At 35.8% G+C, this 21,154-nt stretch overlaps 1 protein-coding gene across 2 annotated transcripts in view; it reads left to right on the top strand.

Moving 5' to 3' along the window:
- Positions 1-21,154, top strand: part of side-VII (sidestep VII transmembrane protein) — a 354,532-nt gene that overhangs the window by 77,830 nt on the left and 255,548 nt on the right. For both annotated transcript variants that reach the window (XM_073074093.1, XM_073074092.1), the window contains exon 2: positions 3,985-4,210. In XM_073074093.1, coding sequence (XP_072930194.1) covers positions 4,135-4,210 — 76 coding nt within the window. In that variant the 5' untranslated portion in view covers positions 3,985-4,134. The remainder of the gene's footprint in view (positions 1-3,984; positions 4,211-21,154) is intronic.

The following is a 21,154-nucleotide window of genomic DNA, read 5'->3' as shown; positions in this document are numbered from 1 at the left end:
TAAAATATAACTTCGCTTGATGGTAGTAATATAAAATAACTTCCCCGTTTATAAATGTGCTGGAACTACAATTTTATGTAAATTAACTTTAAAGTTGGTTGCGAGCGAAATCGAGTTAACAACACGAGACAGAATTTTAATCAATTTTGAAGACTTTAAATAGGAATGTCGGCACACCGTTGTTTTTGGAAATCTGTTATAGTTCTCGTTGATTTTGTAGTTGTTTGCACTACTCTTAATTATCTTTTGTGAGCTAAATCGAATCAATTTATTGTGTAAAGTAGATACTACAATTAATGATTTTATGGATTGGTAGTATCTATCTAATACCTTTAGACGAGCAATTTTTGTATTGTACAAATTATAATCTGAATCTCTGAAACGGCACCAACGAATTTCATTAAATACTGTATGCAGAGGGTGTTATGGGTGACAAATCGATCTAACTAGGTTTCATAGAAAACTCATTTAAAAAAGTATATCGAGTACGGTAATTCAGGTATATGTAGGTAACGGTAACTGTAGTAGCCGTATGTAATGTACTAATAGAGTAGGTATATGGTATTTTTAAAATCTATTATGTTATACTCTGTCGCAAGGAGAAACATCAAAAAGATTTTTCGCTAAATTTGATACATACTACAAATGACAAATTTAATAGGTTAATACAAATTATGCATTACAACAACTATTTAAAAATGTATCATATTTAAACATCTTGGTCTAGACTTTAATGTAACGGTAACAGAATCCGCGGCAACTCGTTAGGCGACACCTAACGTAACTTTTTAATTAAACCGTCGTACTTCTTCGTACCTTACTTTTCATCGGGAAATACGGAGTGGCGCAAAATTTGGCATTTCAGCACTTTAAATTAGGAGTAACGACACCAATAGCTCTCCCTGAGCTAGATTTATGTCTCTGACGTAAGTTAAATCCCTCGCTGGTCATCCAATGATAGAATGACTAGCGTCCTACATTTTTAAAGGGATTTTTCTAAGGTGCTCGGATAAGGAGTCTTCCTAGTTAAAATCGTGTTCAAAATATTAGAGATGGATTTTAAAACACCGTATAAAAATGGATCTGATGTATTCACCCGTCCGTCTAATTTTTGTGTTACCTGTAAAATTTTATATTCTAATTTGTTCCAGATATAACATTAATTGTGGTAAAACTAGGTCATAATGTTACCAAACGGAAATCATCGGAACAGGAACGGCGTGGTAAAGGAAGCATACTTATCCGAGGCGTTCCTACTTAGTTCGTAGGGAAAGACACGTAGCTGTGGCCGATCCAATCAGAATTCTGGTTGACGGCAGTGGCCACTGATCATCAGTTTGGCTGTATGCGCGTTTGATCCTTTTATATTACATTAAAATCTAGTTCCCAAATTTAAATTAACGCTTCAATTCACGCTCAATGAACTCAATTTTCAATTAATAAATAACACAAAATTCATGACAAAGCCAGTATGATTTACAATGAACTAAACAATCCGTTTAATTATACATTGTTACAAATTAATAATTACTGGTTATTGGTTAGCTTGCAACTAGTTGTAGTTTGAAATGGCATTTCCATTACCGCGTTTCAATGACGTCAGCTACATGCTCGTTGTCGACAACTGGAATTTATAATTATGTTAGGTAGGTACGTTGGTTTAGCCGCAATTCGTATGCTCGAGTATGTCTTGTAATTGGGAAGTCACTTCGCTTGAAGGTGGTAACATGCCACGCGTAAGACTTTTGGTTTGTAGGGTTTGAGTAGCAATGACTCTGTGGCAAGCCTTAGGACTCCGATCCTATTTAGAGTGAATTTTCATGGGTGTGAATATCTAGTTATTAGGTGAGCGGTATGTTCGTTCGCGTCTTTCATAAATCAGTCTTTGTCAGTTTACTCTTGGACATAGTCTTCCTATCTGCGTCATTCCGGACCTAAGCCGGAACTCAACGGTTTTTCGTCGTCATCTTCCCACCGGGTCGGAGGGCGTCTTGTACTCTAACTATCTCAACTTTTTAGAAGATCTTTACACTATTTTTCTTTAAGTCCAGTACCGAATACGAAGGTAGACAGGATTTAAACGACTAACATGATTACTGAATCATATGACCAACATACAAGATTCAGAACAAATTTGATCCCCAACCAGGCTAATGATTTTTACTTTGACAGTGGATGTTTGTTTATGTAACGTTTTATTTATCGAAGGTACCTATGGAAGCAGCGTTTTAGCATAGAGCTATTAGTGTTGATAGCAAAAAATATATATTACAGCTATGAGTATATACAGATTAAATAAAATTCATATTTTGGAACTTTCCAATTTCCTCCACCGCAATTATGGGCACGTCAAAGCTAGCGTGTCGTCGACATTTGAAATTTGAAATTTTGAGTTCCGACGCAAACAAACATTATTTGCGTGCGACGTGCACGTTGACTTTGGGAATTCATTGCTTAATTTAAACTGATGGTTGTAGGCAGTTATGTAAAGTGGTTGGGTTTTGGTTTGGTCTGGGTGGATTGGAGAGGTTAGTTGACTTATGCCTTATTCTAAGCAGAGACAGCAACGCATCAATGTTAGACTTAGATAAAGTTACTTGGATACTTTTTTCGTGGTTGTAGTATTGACTTTAACATCGGAGTGAATAGTGCATCTCAAGACCTTCCCGATACGTCTTTGTTATTCGCTTGTGATCTAGTATATCACTAGACATATAGAATAATACATATAAACATATAAGAATATAAGCAAACTACTGATATTTCGGTTCGATTTACTTTTCAATAAAGAAGAACTCAAGCCTGTGTTAACTGTCTCTCTTAACGACATGGTAACATAGGTATTTTGCCGTACTTACGAGTATGAAGTTGACGAGCAGCTGTACCTCTTGTATTCTATGGAGCCTGAAAATATACGTATGTACGCAAGTGATACAGGTGCACGCGTGTCTACGCATATGTTTGGAAATGCGTGTAAATATAGGATATACAAATAAATATATTTTTAGGTATAGAAGGTAAATTTAGTAAACTTCTCTAGGTTATAAAAACTTCAACTAAAGTACAAAAACGATAGTAATATTCATTCAAGGATCGTTTCGTCAAAGAATCGTTTAGTGTCATAACACAATAACATCTCGGTTTCGAGGCGAGAGCTCTCACTTAATCATTATCCCGATCTTAAGCACGCACTTACTCCCGTCTCCGTTAAGTTTTGTATTCAATTTTTATAGCTCTGAATTTATTTTCTTGAATGAAATGCTTTTGTCGATTATCTGTTATAAATGAGACAAGTTTTTTTATGTAATGGGAAATAAATGAGTATGCAGTCAATTGCCCTAAGTGGTTAGTGCTGCACATGGATGTTTGGATTTTTTTATTATGTAGATTAGCATGCCTACCTTATGGTAAAGTCTAGTTGGTTATTGCTCTTCATGGATATTTGTCATCAACTCGAGATAAGATAAGAGTCAACCACAGCAACCCCTGGGGTCTAAGTTGGAACATCTTGGATAAGTAGTACTGATGTTATGACCAGATAAAGGTATGGGGGTGGAGGCCTCCGGAGCCGAACCACAAAGGGTTCTAAGTTTAAACCTCCCGACCGCAAATATCTGAGATCGGCCTTGTGGTCATGTGTGCAATGTTTTTGCCTTATGGTCCCTTTGGAGTCGTTATTTTTGTTACTATTACTATTTTATACCGACTACGTAATACTCCTCTCGTAATAGTTAGTCTATTTTATCATTCCTTAGAAGTCTAGACTTATTTCATGTTAATTACGAATACTGATGGGTTAAAGGTAACATTGTCTATTAATTTGATGAAATAATTGTATGTTACTTTTGAACTTGGTATGTCAAGTCTTAAAAAATGAACGAAATCTGCGCTTACACAAATTATTATCGTCGGTTATTATTTAACTTTCTTTGTATGAAACGTTATTCGAAAATATTTTATTACAACATTGCTTTATTGTTCCAGATGCCGACTTGACAACGAAACGAAATTCCAGTGAAATTGTAAAGCCAAAGTGAGAGCAATATCAAATTTGTCGTAAATTCCGAGAGGGTTTGGGAAGTGTGATGGTAGCGGACGAGTGACTGTGATGTGATGGTGCAGTGAGCCGCCAACATGCCGCCGGCGTTGTGTCGCCTGATCGCGTCCGCCGCGTTGCTGGGCGCCACTATCGCGATGGCGGCTAAAAATGGTGAGTGTTTTGGAAATTTATAAATACATGCTGAACACACACGTGAAGTACTAAGGTTTTTGAAGTGAAAACTTCTTTAGTGCCGTTGGTCACTTTTTATGATGGATAAAACATGTTAAACTCACGTCAGGACTTGTGACCGGATCGAAAATTCGTAAGACGGAGGAAGAGCGCCGGTGGTCTACCACCGGTGCATTAAATACGCTACTCGATAACGTTGTAAAGGTTCATGACCATCGGATGAATGGTGAAGTAGTGCATAAAGGTCGAATAGACAGACAACATCCATGTTTACATATATATTTCGTAACACATAAATACTAATTGTCATAATATTTTAAAAAGTGTAAGAAGTCTACCAACTTATACTTCGACTACGGCTTTAAGCCTTAATCAGCAATGACGTACATCGCTACAACATAGTTCTACTTGTACCTATTATGATTCTACTAGTAGTCCTTACATCATTTCACTCTAGTTACTTTTGCTCCTCTGGCTTCTGAAGTAGCACTTCCTAAAAATGTTCCATTTTATCTTTTTCGTAAATCTTTTCATAATTGTCGCATTACGACACACCCGCAAAAAGCGTTACAAGAACGAATCTGTAGCCATTTCTGCTCCCAACTTAACATGTCTGAAAGCTACTAACGACACGCATCCCCACTCGAAAATGATCCTTATCATGGTGTCTTAACATCAAAATCTGTAGAAATACAGATTATTGTACAACTAAATGCCGTTGAAGCCTTAAATGACACAAAAAGAGTACCCGATGTTTTGTGACTCATTACCCACGTTTTCCAAAACTTAACATCCTCTTCAAAATGGATCTTAGTGCAACAACTCAAGATTCGAAGTTGGGTTTTGTGAGATTTTATTACGGATCTCAAGACACCATAAAATTTCGAAGCTCTGGAGCTATTTAATTCAGCTCGTGGATTTGCAAAGTTCGAGTGAAATCGGCATGGCGATCGAGGAATGAAAGGGCTTATACTTTCTCGATAAGTCGGTACTGGAGTACTTCGTACTTCTCACTGGACGTAGTTTGAGCGCTTAGTTTTATTGGTTTTACATCGATGTCGATCCAACACGATATTGATGTAAACTACGTTGTGATTCCGGTTCGGAATAATATCTGAAATGATCCCGATGCATGTCACTTAATAATGTTGGTCTTAAAAATCTCTTTGGTTTCTTACCTTCGTCATCGGGTGTTCTGTCGTTGTTACCAGTTTTGGCTGTGCATGTTAATGTGGTAATGTAAAGTAAAATATTGCTACCCCTATTCTAGGTTTATTTCTTAGTCACCGATGACATCCATGACACATCGCTCTTCTATGTTCTGATTGATCTAGGCAGACAGTACCAGATATTATAATGAATTAATCATCATTATATGCAAGTGTTTAAGGAAAGTTTACAAGAGGATAACAGCATTAGATAAGTGATAATTGGACTTCATTTTTCACTTGTTCAAGTATATTTGAGATGTAATAAATGTATATTACAAAGAATTAATACTTTTCAATGTTTTAATGTATGTATAGTATACTTCAACTTTACCATCAACTTTACCTTCACTTTCATATCAAAATCTATATCCAACCAAATCGAATACAAAAGCGATAGACAAGCCCTACTTTACCATACTATTCGCTTCCAAATAGCTCATAAAGAGACCACGTTTAAGCTCCATAAAAAAGGTTCTAACAGAAGGAAGAAAGCGAGAATGCCTACGGATCTTTTGTCAACCATCAACAATTGTAAGTGTCCTTGGCTTCACGGGGAAAATGGGATAACCTATTTTTTCACCACTTAGCTATTTTGTAGGCTATTTTTATTCCGTGTCCCAGATACAGTTTTAGGGTTTCGTCAAACCAATGCGTCTAGCATTGCAGTAATTATTTTGAAGTAATCCCTTTATTATAGTTGTTACAAGATGTAGGATTAATATAAAAAAAGTCCGACTTTGATGTTTCAAAAAAAGTACACTTAAGGTTACTAGGACGCTTTATGTTCGTTTCCGGCAGCACCACCGCCACACCTATTTCTGCCATATAACAGCAGTTAACATAATTTGCTGTGTTTTGGTAAAGGTCCATCTATGGTTGAACTTAAGCAGGAATCTAATGTTATCTATGGTCGGTTACACATGTCTGTGGACGGCAGTATCCACTTACCATCAAGTGGACTGCATGCTCTCTTTATCTCTTAATTCTCAATTAATTAATTACACTTCACAAACAGGAGGCCTTAAATAACTGTTTATGAATTACTTATTCACTTCTGAATAAAATATAGTATTACAATTGACAAATGAAACTTTAAAATCCATTGTATTGAATTTTGGTGAATTTATATTTAGTTTTCGTATTGTTATTTCCAAGAATATATTGTTTATCAGACATAATTATAAAGTATTTATTTATTGCCTTTTGATCAAAACTAAAGTGAAACAAGGCTTAAATAATATTAGAGTCCTTTGTACTAAAATAACCTTTTAAATTATGTTTAACTTTTTTATTTTCACCGACATACCTATTTTTGCTTAATAATAGTAGTTTGAAACGCTTTAGTGTTTCCATTTGAAGGGTATGGCAAGGGAAATATACTTATCGGAGGCGTTTCAATTTAGTCCTCAAAGGTAGCAATGCATCTGTAGCCGACCTCAGTACCCTTACCATCATCATCATCAGTTATTACGTTTTGACAAAATGACTGTTTTGTTATTTGTTTACGTATTTGCCCGTACAATTTCCAATCAACGCCCCTAGCGGATTGTATCAGAACTAAAGTGTCAGTAACGTAACATTAAATGTCTAAATTGACAAAATGGCGCTTTATGTTTTGTCTCTCTTTTCACAGAAAAACTTGAGCACTTATTGTTACGTTTACTCAGTCTACTGAAGCAAAGGGAACAGAATATTGGATTGTGTAAACGTAACGTAAAATTGTGGGATGATTTGAGAACAGTAAGGGTACAGGTGCGATTGTAATCCTTGGGTTGAGAACAGATGTGCACGGGTGGCACTGGGTACTCTACATATAGGTTCACTGAATGCCCATTTGTTTCTTTATTCATCGTCAACCCATTACTGTCCCGCTGCTGGGCACGGGGTTCAGAGTGAGAAAGGCTCAGGCTAAAATCACGTGTCTAAGATTTACTTAAACAAATGAGATTTGTTTAAGTAAATCTTAGACACGTAGGTTTCCTCACGATGTTTGTTTTCACCGATAACAAGTGATAATTATTTTTTAATACGCACATACCTTTAAAAAATCAGAGGTGGGTTCGAACCTCGAACCCCGAGTTAGCATCTGACTTTGCAAACTCGTTTGTTATCATATCATAAAAAATCAAGAATACCATGTTAACACCTCTTCATCAGCAATCAGCTTGGAGGACTAATTCAGATTCTCCGATACAACGTCGCCATTTGCAATTCTAATTCAGCTCATGATTAGAGCTCTTTGTAAAGTTTGTTGACGTTCGGGAAGAAAGTTTATTAGTTTGTTTTCGTTCCGTTTACTAAATTTTCTAACGTTTAAATATTAACTGCTTCTTTTTTTCTTTTTAATAATATAGGAGCAGCAGACGACCAGAGGAGTAGATGGACTGCATCATCTGGTAGTAAGTGGCTACTGCCGGCCATGGACATCTGTAATCAACCCTAGATAGGATTAGTCGTTCCTACCTGAGGTCGCTCACAGATGCGCCGCTACCCCTGAGGACTAAGCTGGAACGCCTCGGAAAAGTCTGTCTCCCTTACCAAAACCTTCAAAACAGAACACAGCAGCGCCTAACAGTGCTGTTATTAGGTAGAAAGGTGTGGCGGTTGTGCCGCCGGAGTCGAACCACAAAGGGTTTTACCACCTTCTTTGGTCATATTTTGGATTGAAGGTAGTGAAAATACTATCGGTATACATTTCTTAATGTATTAATATACAGTCAAGATGAAAGATTGTGAAGTAAACATTTGTAAAAAAATTAACTTATGCTTGAAAACAGTAATCAAAATGGACGCAGTGCTGAATGTTGCTGATATTAGGCAAAAATAGGTAACAGGTATGGTGGTGGTGCCTACATAGTCAAACCACAAAGGGTTCGATTCTAGCTATTCCTGAATGATACTCATAAATTAGAAGTTCGAAGTATTCACTTTTGTTATAGGATATCAATATCAACCCAAAAACACACAATATCAAATACATTTATAATTCCTAGAACACGAAAACTTTTTTACGATGCACAAAATTGTCGTTTAAAATAGATGATTTACCTGGAAAAGTGGTAATATGAGTGAGTTGACTAAGCTAAATTGTAACTGACTTAAGTGTCTTGCTGGGGCGATGTTAGCACCCAGAGTGACTTCCCACGTTCGGAACTATGTGGTGGCAACGTAGGTGTGGAGTCAGCGTTCCCGCAGCACGGCGGCGGTACAGAACCGTATGTCTTCCTGATAATTTTGTTTAAGGCGAATGCCATTGGCCTTAACCAACATTATGTATTGCGTCACAGTCCCGGGACTAGAATAGGGCTACGGTATCCCCTGCCTGTCGTAAGAGGCGACTAAAAAGGGGGCTTCCGGGGTTGCGGGCGGCAAGATTGGGAGGTCGAGCAGTAGTAGGGATTCACCGGTTCTGGGGCACCGATTTTCCCCCTCCCCTCTCTATTCACCGGTTGTGGGGCACCGACTTTCCCCCCTCGCTTCCCCGTCCCCCCGCTGCCCTGTTTGCCACGATCGAGGGGCGAGCCCGGCTAAAAAAAAAAAAAAAAAAAAAAAAAAAAAAGTTTGGTGTCAAAATGGGGGTTTCCGACCACGCCCGATCGATTGCACGCATTTATTTTACGCTATCTCCTTTGCTTACGAAGTTAGCTTTTATGAATAACGACCTCTAATTCATTATCTAATCACCTCCTTATCTCATTAAGCTCGCTATGTCCATATAACAATACGGACCTTACTTTTCTAATCACCACTCGCTGTCCTCACAACATAATAGGGTCATTATCACTGTGTCGTTAATGATGGGGGTATGCGCATGGTAATGCAATAAAAAAAACTTCGTATTGACATTGTTTATTATTTCCAAAACAACCTTTTGAACAATTGCGATACTACAATATCGTTTATCAATTTATCCTCACAAAACAGGCTTAAAAAATCTCTGAGTGTATTTCCATAATACATGTAATGCAAGTATGTAAGACTATATTCTCCACAAACTGAAGACCAATCAAGTTGTATTCTATATCTATTAAAATCCCAATGCTTTGCGTTCCTTCTGAAAAAGGCTTTGTGATGGCCTGTTGGTGGTCGGCCATATGAATCAAAATACCCACCGATGCCATTTCTGTCTATGTACATGCCTACCCAGTGAGAGCCTGGTTCACTGTCAGGGTCCAAATTACTTATCAAGTACATTGGAGTCTTAACGTATAGCGGTAATCGGTTTGCCGCATAGACATTGTTTTTCAAGCTACAATGAATTTTATTTAAATGCTTCTGAATCTCGATTGTATCCATTGTGCATGCCTACTTATCGATACCTCTGATAGGTACAATACACTATTTACAAATGCAGAGCAAAATTATCCAAACCTTATATTTAAAGGGATGCAATATGGTTTAACTCGAATGAAAGACTTCAAATAGGTATAATATATTACATTTATTAGGCTTTTACTTACATCTAAGTATATAAATTTATCTTAACTACTGTAGTCGACGGTTACATTTCGGTTCTTATCAATTTCAATAACGTTATCAAACTCTGCATACACTATACAATTAATAGTTTCGGTTAGAGTTGATTCAAACCGAACTTCTACCCTTACACTGCCATGCTTTATAAGATTCCAATGAGTCATGGAATTTGATGACAAATCAGGAGTTAGGTCAAACGCTAATAGGCAGTAACCTTTTGCATATTGCTCCCTAGATATTCCATTACCTTCATTTAGAAAATGTATACCAGTCCCCGAAAATAAAGTGTGATAGGCTGCAGTAAAAATATCATTCTCGAATGATGGTTGCAATGCTTTTGAAGGTATTTGTTGGCCATCAATATATAAACAAAATGTGTTCATAGCATAGTTTTCAAAATTGAATGGATTTTTAGTAAGACTTCCATTGAATGCTGTGTTGTTTACAAATCCAACTATACATCTTTTAGGTACTTGCCCCAGAAATTTTGCCATATTTTGCCTAATGGTATTGACACATTAGCTTGGGGTCATTACAAACTTAGATAACAACGGTGAAATATTGGTTTACTTGCAAATATGTTTAATGTAATTCTTTGAACTATATATTATCTTAATTGTGTTTATAAATGTGTATGTCTAGTTTATAATTGTTAGTTTGGTAATGTATTTCAATGTTTGTTCCTGTAAACCATTTCATGTATGTGTTCTAGTTTTAAGACAAATTATACTTGATTATTATAAATGTGTATTGTTCATTAAATTATGTTCATTGTTAAATAATACGTTGTGCAGTCAACTTGTTTTAAAAATGTTTCATTTCATTCATCCCTTTACTGCAATAGTTGCTGGTCCAAGTGGATGTGGAAAGTCACAATTCGTTACAAACTTCTTGAAATATGTAAAAGATATTTGTAGTACAAGTTTCGATCAAGTTACATGGTGTTTTGATGAAATGCAACCTTTATACAACTTGAAACTTGTTAATTACCATCAAGGTATGCCAGATCTTAGTATGTTTGATGGGAAAGGTCCCCAGCTTGTTATCATCGATGATCTTATGAGAGAATCGGATGGCCGCATCGTTGACATTTTTACAAAAGGAAGTCATCATAGAAATTTGAGTGTGTTTTATATAACTCAAAATTTGTTTCATCAAGGTAGAGGTCAGAGGGACATTTCCTTAAACTCGAGTTATATAATATATTTTAAAAATCCACGTGATAAAACACAGATTCGACACTTAGCGAGACAAGTATCACCTGAAAATACTAAATTCATGGAAGATTCTTATAAAGATGCAACGAAAGAACCTCATGGATATTTAATGATAGATTTAAAACAAAATACTAGTGATATATGTAGATTAAAAACAAAAATATTCCCTTCTGACTGTTACTGTACTGTATACTTACCTACAAAGGGGTTTAAATATGCAAAGCAACAAGAAATTTCCGTCATTTATTAATAATGTCTCGAACCTTGAAGACACATAAAAAGTTTTTAGAAGCTCTTCATATTCTTAAACCAAAATACCAAAAAGCACTCTTAAAATCCTGCAGCGAACAAGAGATAAATTGTATTTGTGAATGTATCTATAACGTTTTACAAGGTAAAGTACAACTCCCAGAAAATGAGAAGAATAAATTAAAGAAATACAAACACTTACTTCGACAACTGGTGCGTAAAACTACAAACAAAGTCCGTAAAAATATTATAATTCAAAAAGGAGGATCATTTTTACCAATAATATTAGGTTCAGTTCTGAGTGCACTAGTAAATACCCTAACATGAACATGGAACACGCTAAGAAAATGTTACTTATAGATCCAGGTATAATAGAAAAAATTAATCAACAAACAATGTTAGACAGTCCCATGTCTAGACTGGATGCCGAAATGCAAAATATATTAAAAAGTAATATTGAAGATAGAGAAAAGTGTATTCTCTATTTACAAATTTTACAAAGGTACCTACACCATACTCAAGAAGACCGAAAACCTTATGAGTTACCTATTGTTACTTATTTTTCTGATGTTAATACTGGTGATACAGATAATATCAAAATGAAAATTGATAATAATAAACTGGAATTAGATACGAATAATAAATTTAATTTAAAGAAAGATTTTAGTGATATAAAACTACAGGAAGAAGCTAAGACTAATATAGTTGCTGAACAGACTCCAAAGCGAACAACAGTTGATATAAATGAACACGAAAAGGTTAACTCACCAACGTATACACCGAAACAAATATTGAGAGTGATACCTAAAACATATTTAAAGAAAGGTGAGCTGTTGCTAGGTCTCTTGTCTGATCACAAGGATAAAATTAATTGGGATGGCGAGGGTACTGTATTCATAGACAAAGTTAAAATTCCTGGAAGTAACATCATAGACTTGGTGAGTGATTTTATTAGACCAAGTAGAAAAATTGATCCAGTAGGATGGCAACAATTTGCAACTTTATTGAAAGATATCAATACACCAGTTACCTACCTTGGTAATACTAAAAGAACTGGCTTTATAACTCAGCTAATATTAGATGAGCATAAGAACTTTACACCTCGAAAAGATCCGAATTCAACACCAACTAGTACTGAAAGAGAAAAAGTAAAACCCAAGAAAAAATTAGTCTGGGAGAAATGGAGCCCTTATTAGAAATAAATAGTATTTATTATAACCCTTCTCATCCTGCTGCATTCGGTAGTATTAATAAATTAGCCAAAGCTATGAAAGGTAAAATGAAAAGAGAAGATGTAAAAGATTGGCTACGCTCACAAGAAACATACACATTACATAAACCTGTAACAAGAAGGTTTTCCCGTAACAAATACATACTGTCAAATTTCAATATTCTTTGGCAAGCGGATTTAAGTGATTTGAGAACATATTCTAAGTACAATGATGGATTTAACTTTATTCTTTGTGTAATTGATGTATTTAGCAAATATGCATTTGTAAGAGCTATGAAAAATAAAAATTCATTTAATATTAAAGAATGTTTTGAAAGTATTTTCATTGAAGCTAATGCAACACCCATACATATTCAGTCTGATAAGGGTACAGAATTTATTTCCAAAGATGTGCAAAGTTATTTAAAAAGTAAAAATATAAATTACTATACTACTAATAATCCCGATATTAAAGCAAGTATTGTTGAAAGATTTCAAAGAACCCTCAAAATGAAGATGTGGCGTTATTTTACACACAATAATACTTATAAATATATTGATGTTTTACAAGACTTGGTATATGCATATAATCATAGTTATCATTCAAGTATTAAAATGTGCCCCTGTGATGTTAACTCACATAATATTATGACTGTATGGAATAATTTATATGATAGAGATAAGAAACAAACAGAAGCAACAACACAATTACCTAACTTCCACATCGGTGACTATGTAAGAATAACCAAGTATAAGCATATATTTCAAAAAGGATATGAATCTAATTGGAGTGATGAAATATTTATTATATCCTCAATTATAGATCGGTCTCCATGGGTTGTATACACTTTGAAAGACTTACAAAATGAAACAATAAGTGGGACTTTCTATGAAAAGGAGTTACAAAAGGTATCTTATAATCCTACCTCAAGTTATAAAATAGATAAAATAATCAGTACGCGATATTCTGGTGTCAGAAAGCAAGTGTTGGTGAAGTGGAAAGGTTATCCAGATAAATTTAATAGCTGGGTGTTGGCCTCTGAATTAGAAAAAATATGATGAAAGAAAGTTTCTATTTAACATTGCTAAGTAACAGTTCTATGGAGTACTTTCCTGATAACAAAACAACGAAGTTTTCAACAAAATTACCAAAATCCTTAACGCTAGATGGGGAATGGTCAGTTGGAGTTGCCGAATTTCAATATCCATGTACCATGTTTACTGTACAAGAACATGAAAATATTATATATATTACAAAATCCATGACCATGCCAGGCGATCAAATACCATCCTTAGTATATTACAAGACTCATATTCCAGCGACGAATTATGACAACATAGATCATATTTTGGTAGCTTTAAATAATACAAAGGAAAATATAAAATTTCGTTATGATGAAGTATCAAAATTAGTTTGTGTTTCTGTTACCGATAAATCAATAAGATCAGTGAAGCTATCTCCTAAGCTGTCGTTTCAACTTGGGTTTGAACCTGACAGGAATCTCATTGAAAGAAACACAGGAAAGTGTCCTGCAAATTTACATTTAGGTCTACCATCACAATTATTTGTATATTGCGATATAGTTGAACCACAGATAGTAGGTGACGTCATGACTCCTTTACTAAGAATTATACCATTAGATCCAATGAAATATATTTATGGGGCGAATAAAATGCATGTTTTTTCACCTCCTCACTATTTACCAATCATGCGACGAGAATTTGACACTATTGAAATAGATATAAGGTCAACCACTGGTCAAAAGATACCATTTCAATTTGGAACTGTGTGTATCAAACTTCACTTTAAAAAACACAACAATGTTTTCTCATAATAATAATAATAATAATATGACTTGCCCCTACGAACATTATTATTCCCATCAAGCTGGTTCTGGTATTGGAGTAATATATAAAGGAGCCGCGTTTCAACGTGGTCATGGCATTGGCAGTTTTTTAGGAGGCTTGTTTAGATCAGTTTTACCTTTGCTTTCAAGGGGTGCTAGAGTTATAGGAAAAGAAGCACTAGGCGCTGGAGTTGGTATTTTGTCGGACTTAGTGAATGCACGACCCATGGAGGATTCAATAAAATCTCGTCTCAAGGACGCTAGTTCCAATTTAAAACGAAAAGTTGATGAAAAAATTGATAGAATAAACATGTCTGGATCGGGGTATATAACGAAGAGAAAGCGTCTTTCCTCACTCAGTGCACGCTCAGCTGCTAAAGTGAAAGCCATTAAAAAATTGGCAGTTTCTCGTGCCAACATAAAAGATATTTTTTCATAACTAATAAATTTAAGGAATTATGTCTTTCTTACATAGTCATTCTTGTGAATGTATAAAGTCTGAACTAGATTTATTTGCATTGCCATCAACACAAACAAGTATTGAAAATGGTATTTGGATTCATTACAAACCAATTTCGTCTCTTGCTGATGATGGACCAATAGAATTTCAAGTACCAGGATCTGGTGACGATTACCTAGATTTATCGCATACGTTAATACATATTAAAGCAAAGATAGTTAACCTAGATTCATCAAAAGTGAGCACACCCACAGTAATAGCACCAATAAATAACTGGTTACACTCACTATTCAGCCAGTTAGATGTATATTTAAATCAAAAACTTGTGTCACCACCTAATAATACATATGCTTACCGTGCTTATTTGGAAACTCTGCTGAACTACTCTCCTGCCGCAAAGAAATCTCATTTGACTTGTGGTCTTTGGTATGAAGATGCAGCTGGACAAATGAACTCAACAGACAACACAAATCCTGGATTTCTGAAACGACAAAAACTAGCATCTGAAAGTAAAGAAATAGAAATGATTGGACATCTACATGGTGATATATTTAACCAAGAAAAGTTTTTAATTAATGGGGTTCAAATGAGTGTCAAATTAATTCGCTCAAGAGAATCGTTTAATCTGATGGGTTCTTCTACTGATATAAAATGTAAAGTATGCATTACGGATGCAACTCTTATTGTTCGTAGAGCACGAATAAATCCAACTGTACTCCTCGCACATCAAAAAGTCTTAGCCTCTACTACAGCAAAATATCCTATTACTCGAGCTGAAGTCAAAGTTTTAACTATACCATCAGTTCAGGGATCAGGGGTTCAGGGAAAGACTCTTGACAACATTTTTCTGGGGCAAGTACCTAAAAGATGTATAGTTGGATTTGTAAACAACACAGCATTCAATGGAAGTCTTACTAAAAATCCATTCAATTTTGAAAACTATGCTATGAACACATTTTGTTTATATATTGATGGCCAACAAATACCTTCAAAAGCATTGCAACCATCATTCGAGAATGATATTTTTACTGCAGCCTATCACACTTTATTTTCGGGGACTGGTATACATTTTCTAAATGAAGGTAATGGAATATCTAGGGAGCAATATGCAAAAGGTTACTGCCTATTAGCGTTTGACCTAACTCCTGATTTGTCATCAAATTCCATGACTCATTGGAATCTTATAAAGCATGGCAGTGTAAGGGTAGAAGTTCGGTTTGAATCAACTCTAACCGAAACTATTAATTGTATAGTGTATGCAGAGTTTGATAACGTTATTGAAATTGATAAGAACCGAAATGTAACCGTCGACTACAGTAGTTAAGATAAATTTATATACTTAGATGTAAGTAAAAGCCTAATAAATGTAATATATTATACCTATTTGAAGTCTTTCATTCGAGTTAAACCATATTGCATCCCTTTAAATATAAGGTTTGGATAATTTTGCTCTGCATTTGTAAATAGTGTATTGTACCTATCAGAGGTATCGATAAGTAGGCATGCACAATGGATACAATCGAGATTCAGAAGCATTTAAATAAAATTCATTGTAGCTTGAAAAACAATGTCTATGCGGCAAACCGATTACCGCTATACGTTAAGACTCCAATGTACTTGATAAGTAATTTGGACCCTGACAGTGAACCAGGCTCTCACTGGGTAGGCATGTACATAGACAGAAATGGCATCGGTGGGTATTTTGATTCATATGGCCGACCACCAACAGGCCATCACAAAGCCTTTTTCAGAAGGAACGCAAAGCATTGGGATTTTAATAGATATAGAATACAACTTGATTGGTCTTCAGTTTGTGGAGAATATAGTCTTACATACTTGCATTACATGTATTATGGAAATACACTCAGAGATTTTTTAAGCCTGTTTTGTGAGGATAAATTGATAAACGATATTGTAGTATCGCAATTGTTCAAAAGGTTGTTTTGGAAATAATAAACAATGTCAATACGAAGTTTTTTTTATTGCATTACCATGCGCATACCCCCATCATTAACGACACAGTGATAATGACCCTATTATGTTGTGAGGACAGCGAGTGGTGATTAGAAAAGTAAGGTCCGTATTGTTATATGGACATAGCGAGCTTAATGAGATAAGGAGGTGATTAGATAATGAATTAGAGGTCGTTATTCATAAAAGCTAACTTCGTAAGCAAAGGAGATAGCGTAAAATAAATGCGTGCAATCGATCGGGCGTGGTCGGAAACCCCCATTTTGACACCAAACTTTTTTTTTTTTTTTTTTTTTTTTTTTTTTTTTTAGCCGGGCTCGCCCCTCGATCGTGGCAAACAGGGCAGCGGGGGGACGGGGAAGCGAGGGGGGAAAGTCGGTGCCCCACAACCGGTGAATAGAGAGGGGAGGGGGAAAATCGGTGCCCCAGAACCGGTGAATCCCTACTACTTCGAGCCGTCCAGCAAGCAACTCTGGGAAGGACGGCGGTATGTGTGGTCGCATACCGTCGTAAACACCAGACGGTGTGGTGAGTCCTGAAGCTCACCTAGGAGGAGCCCGAAGGGGCGACGCGTTCAGAGGACTCTGGATGCGTTCCGTAGGAGATCCCGGAGTCCTCTTGGCAACGCTGTGGACGGCCACCGGGGGGGGGGGGTTTATTGCGGTAAGAATCCCACATAACCCCGTGTCGCTCCCACGACACTGGGTAATTTTTTAATGTTTCCCCCTCCTAAACAAAAACAAAAGGGGTAAAAACACGCTGAAACGTTTCGTGTAGTAGACACATTGCGTGGGTCCCTAAAATTGCGTGCATTCCCTGTATTTGGTGGACACGCAGCCGTGCGTCTAGATATTAGTTGTTACCATTTTTCTATATATTTCAATTTTTGTATACACCATTTTTATTATCATAGAATTATTATGATGGTAATATAGTCCGTTATGCGGGCCAAGTGCTTATTGACTTCGCATACCTTTGTGAACTCTATGATGACCTCAAACATGTAGGATTTTTGGGAGTTGGCTAAGGTAACTGTATCTACTGGTGATTCGAACCTTGGACTGAAGCAATTTCTAATTTAACAGGTACTTTTGAACTTACATAGGCACGAATGATTCCAACTTTACCTACGCTCTAAGTGAAAATTAAACCACCTTACATACAATACGTACACAAACTTATGTTCTTTGTACTTTTATATGTTGCACTCCTTCCGCTCACAAACAAAGAGGTACTAATTTTAAAAGTCTGCTTAATTTTAACATACAGCGGGTGTAATTTGGCCCGGATCGTGCATAATACCTTCATTTGTATTTCCGCTGCACGCGCTAGGGCTGCGAGCATTGATAAGTCTTTAGGCTTTTAAGCTACTTACACACAAACTTTCTGCTTTTGTATTAAATTGGAAATAACTGAGGTGTATGTAACTTGTGAATAAAATGGTGAGAGAATTTAACATTTTTTTTTTTATATAATATAAGAGTAGCAGACGAGCATGCTGTCCACCTGATGGTAAGTGGCTACTGCCGCCCATGGACATCTGTAATCAATCCCAGATAGGATTAGATATTCCTACCTGAGGTCGGCCACAGATGCGCCGCTACCCCTGAGGACTAAGCTGGAACGCCTCGGAAAAGTCTGTCTCCCTTACCACACCCTTCAAACCGGAACACAGCAGCGCCTAACACTGCTGTTATTAGGTAGAAATAGGTGTGGCGGTGGTGCCGCCGGAGTCGAACCATAAAGGGTTCTACCACCTTTAAAACATGAGATATTATTGAAATTATCGAAATATGTTTACTGGTAAAGTGGTAAAATGAGGAAAAGTTGGTCTGTGATGCATCATGATGCAATTTGTTTCATAAGCAAGCGTAGCTGATAAGTTGATATCGGTGTAAAAAAGAATACGGTGAGGGCTTTTTATTCTATAACTCATTAAAACTATCATTCGCAATTAGCAAATTGATTTTAATAGAATTGAATAAATTAATTGTTGCTAGGAATCATAAACGAATATATTTATGTTTAACTACTTAAACATCCCTAATATACTTTATGCTTATGACAGGACTACAAGCGTAGTACATTAAAAATACATGCAATCGAACATAGTAAGTACCTTCTCATTTTAGAAGTCGGTGAAAATGGAACATTTTGATTTAAATAATGATAAAAAATAAATAGACAGATAATTTATTTTTTCTGGCAACGAAGAACGAAGAGTGACGACGAAGACAAGTTTTCGAAACGTAACTGAACTTTACATAAGGTATACAACAATATTGCGGCAAAATAACACAAAAAGTAGCGATAAAACTTAAAAAGCCACATTTGTAATTCGTATAAACTTGCAAGAAACTTACCAACTTGTATGCTAAGACTAAAAGCACTAGCCAATAAAATAAATCAAAAGTTCCATTTGAAAACCAGATACCAATAAATTGACACGACACTTCATAAACTTAGTCTGGCAACGCTCATGTTTCAAGTTTCGAACAAAAACTTAATCCACAAAAGGTCTACACCGCACTGCGGTGACCTGCAGGACTAACACAAAAGTTGCTAGAAAGTTAAAAAATAAAACGAAATCCAAAAACACATTCGTAAGTCGAAAACTTGTGCAACTATGAAAAATATGGCCACGTGAAACTCCTTGTTTTGTATGGCTCGTCTGTGTAATTCTTCTGAAAAGTTTCAAATTCAAGTTTGGAAACGCGCGAGTTTTTATCTGTGCGGATTATTTGAGTTTTGTGTAATCTGTGGCATATGCGGGCAAGAACATGCTTTGGCTTTTTGGCGCGAATTCAAAGTGGGGGATTTCGCTTTTATACGAATCTTACCCCAAGAGGGATTCCGCCGGCTATATCATGAATACAGTGACTATTTTAACTACATTTTTATGTTTGACGCTTTTTTGTATCTACACTGTTATTTATACGCGTACACATTATTAAGTTAAGTGTGAATATGAAGTTTAAAAGGCTGCCACTTTAAAAAATTAAGAGGAAAACTCAATGTGTTAATAGTTACGATGTCTGCAAAATAGTTAAGAATGGTTAATCTCAGTAAAATCCTTCCTAAATTAGAAGGTTTTATTAGAATGTTTCGGTAATCCTCAATTTCGTTAATAAGCTGATAACCCTTCATTCTTTAAACTATGACTAATAGTATTATTTTATCTTATAACCTGACGAATATATTTTTTACTGATCAGCTTAAATCTTCTTAACTATTAGTAAACATAAAATATTAGTACAATCTACGGGATATTTATTTTTGGAATCTATCTACCCTTAAATACGATAAAAATCCTAACGAATCTCCGATAATTCTCCGATAAACATCTATCCCTAACCACGGTTAAACGGCACTTAACACACGCCGTTAAAACCGATCGCCTCTCAGTATTTCATCTGAATAAGAAAATTATACCGTTCTACGCGAGTCGATCGATCTCCTTTAGAAAATCGACGGTCTAAGCCTTACTGATAAGAGAATCCATTTGTTTTCCGACAATAAGTATTTGTGTAAGGTACGAGAGACCTAATGCCCGTAATTTAGGTGCAAATGCCCAGGTATTATGTATGGATCGGAGACCGCTATTCGTTAATTGCTCCAATTACAAAGGTAATTTTCGAGGAATTCAATTCCCATTTATTTCGATCCAAAAATAGCCAGAAATACTCGCATGCTGCATAATTGGGTTTTCAAAAGTTACGAAATTATGTTTCCAAATTGTGTCTTCAATTACAATAATTTAAGTAATTTTGACAGTCTATTAACAACAAATACTGAATGTAAATAAGTTTAAGCATAATTTTCATTTTAAATTCCCGTGTAAATCAGGCAGAGTAAATTTAAGTAATAAAATAAATAAACAGGTGTGACGTGCCTGTTATATGAATTAGTCCACTACCTTCTAAGAAGATTTATCTATGTAATATGTAAATTATAAGTACCAAATAGTCTAAGAAACCTATGTAAATGTGCTATTTCATGTTTTCTTTGTCTATTAATGGATCGTCTCATAAACCCAACCCCAAAAAATTACAATTGATCTCAAATAGCGCGTTAGTTACCTAAAGGTGCATTGTTTCGGTAACTAAACCATAACGCTGCACGTCTATCCCATCACCAATAATTAGTTAACACTAAGTCATAAAACAGTTGTCACAGCTGAATAGAGAAATCTCAAAGATAAATGAGGTGTACGTAACGACAGAAGTTTATTGCATATCTTTGAACTTGCACCGAGTTCCGAGTGCTCGCGCCCCTCGGGGGC

Source organism: Epargyreus clarus, unplaced genomic scaffold, assembly GCF_041222505.1.
Source record: "Epargyreus clarus isolate Ecla_fem2 unplaced genomic scaffold, WU_Ecla_fem_2.2 ptg000006l, whole genome shotgun sequence".
Classification (NCBI taxonomy): Eukaryota; Metazoa; Arthropoda; class Insecta; order Lepidoptera; family Hesperiidae; genus Epargyreus; species Epargyreus clarus.
Note: the sequence above shows the minus strand (reverse complement) of the source record. Positions and strands in the feature narration are given on the sequence as shown.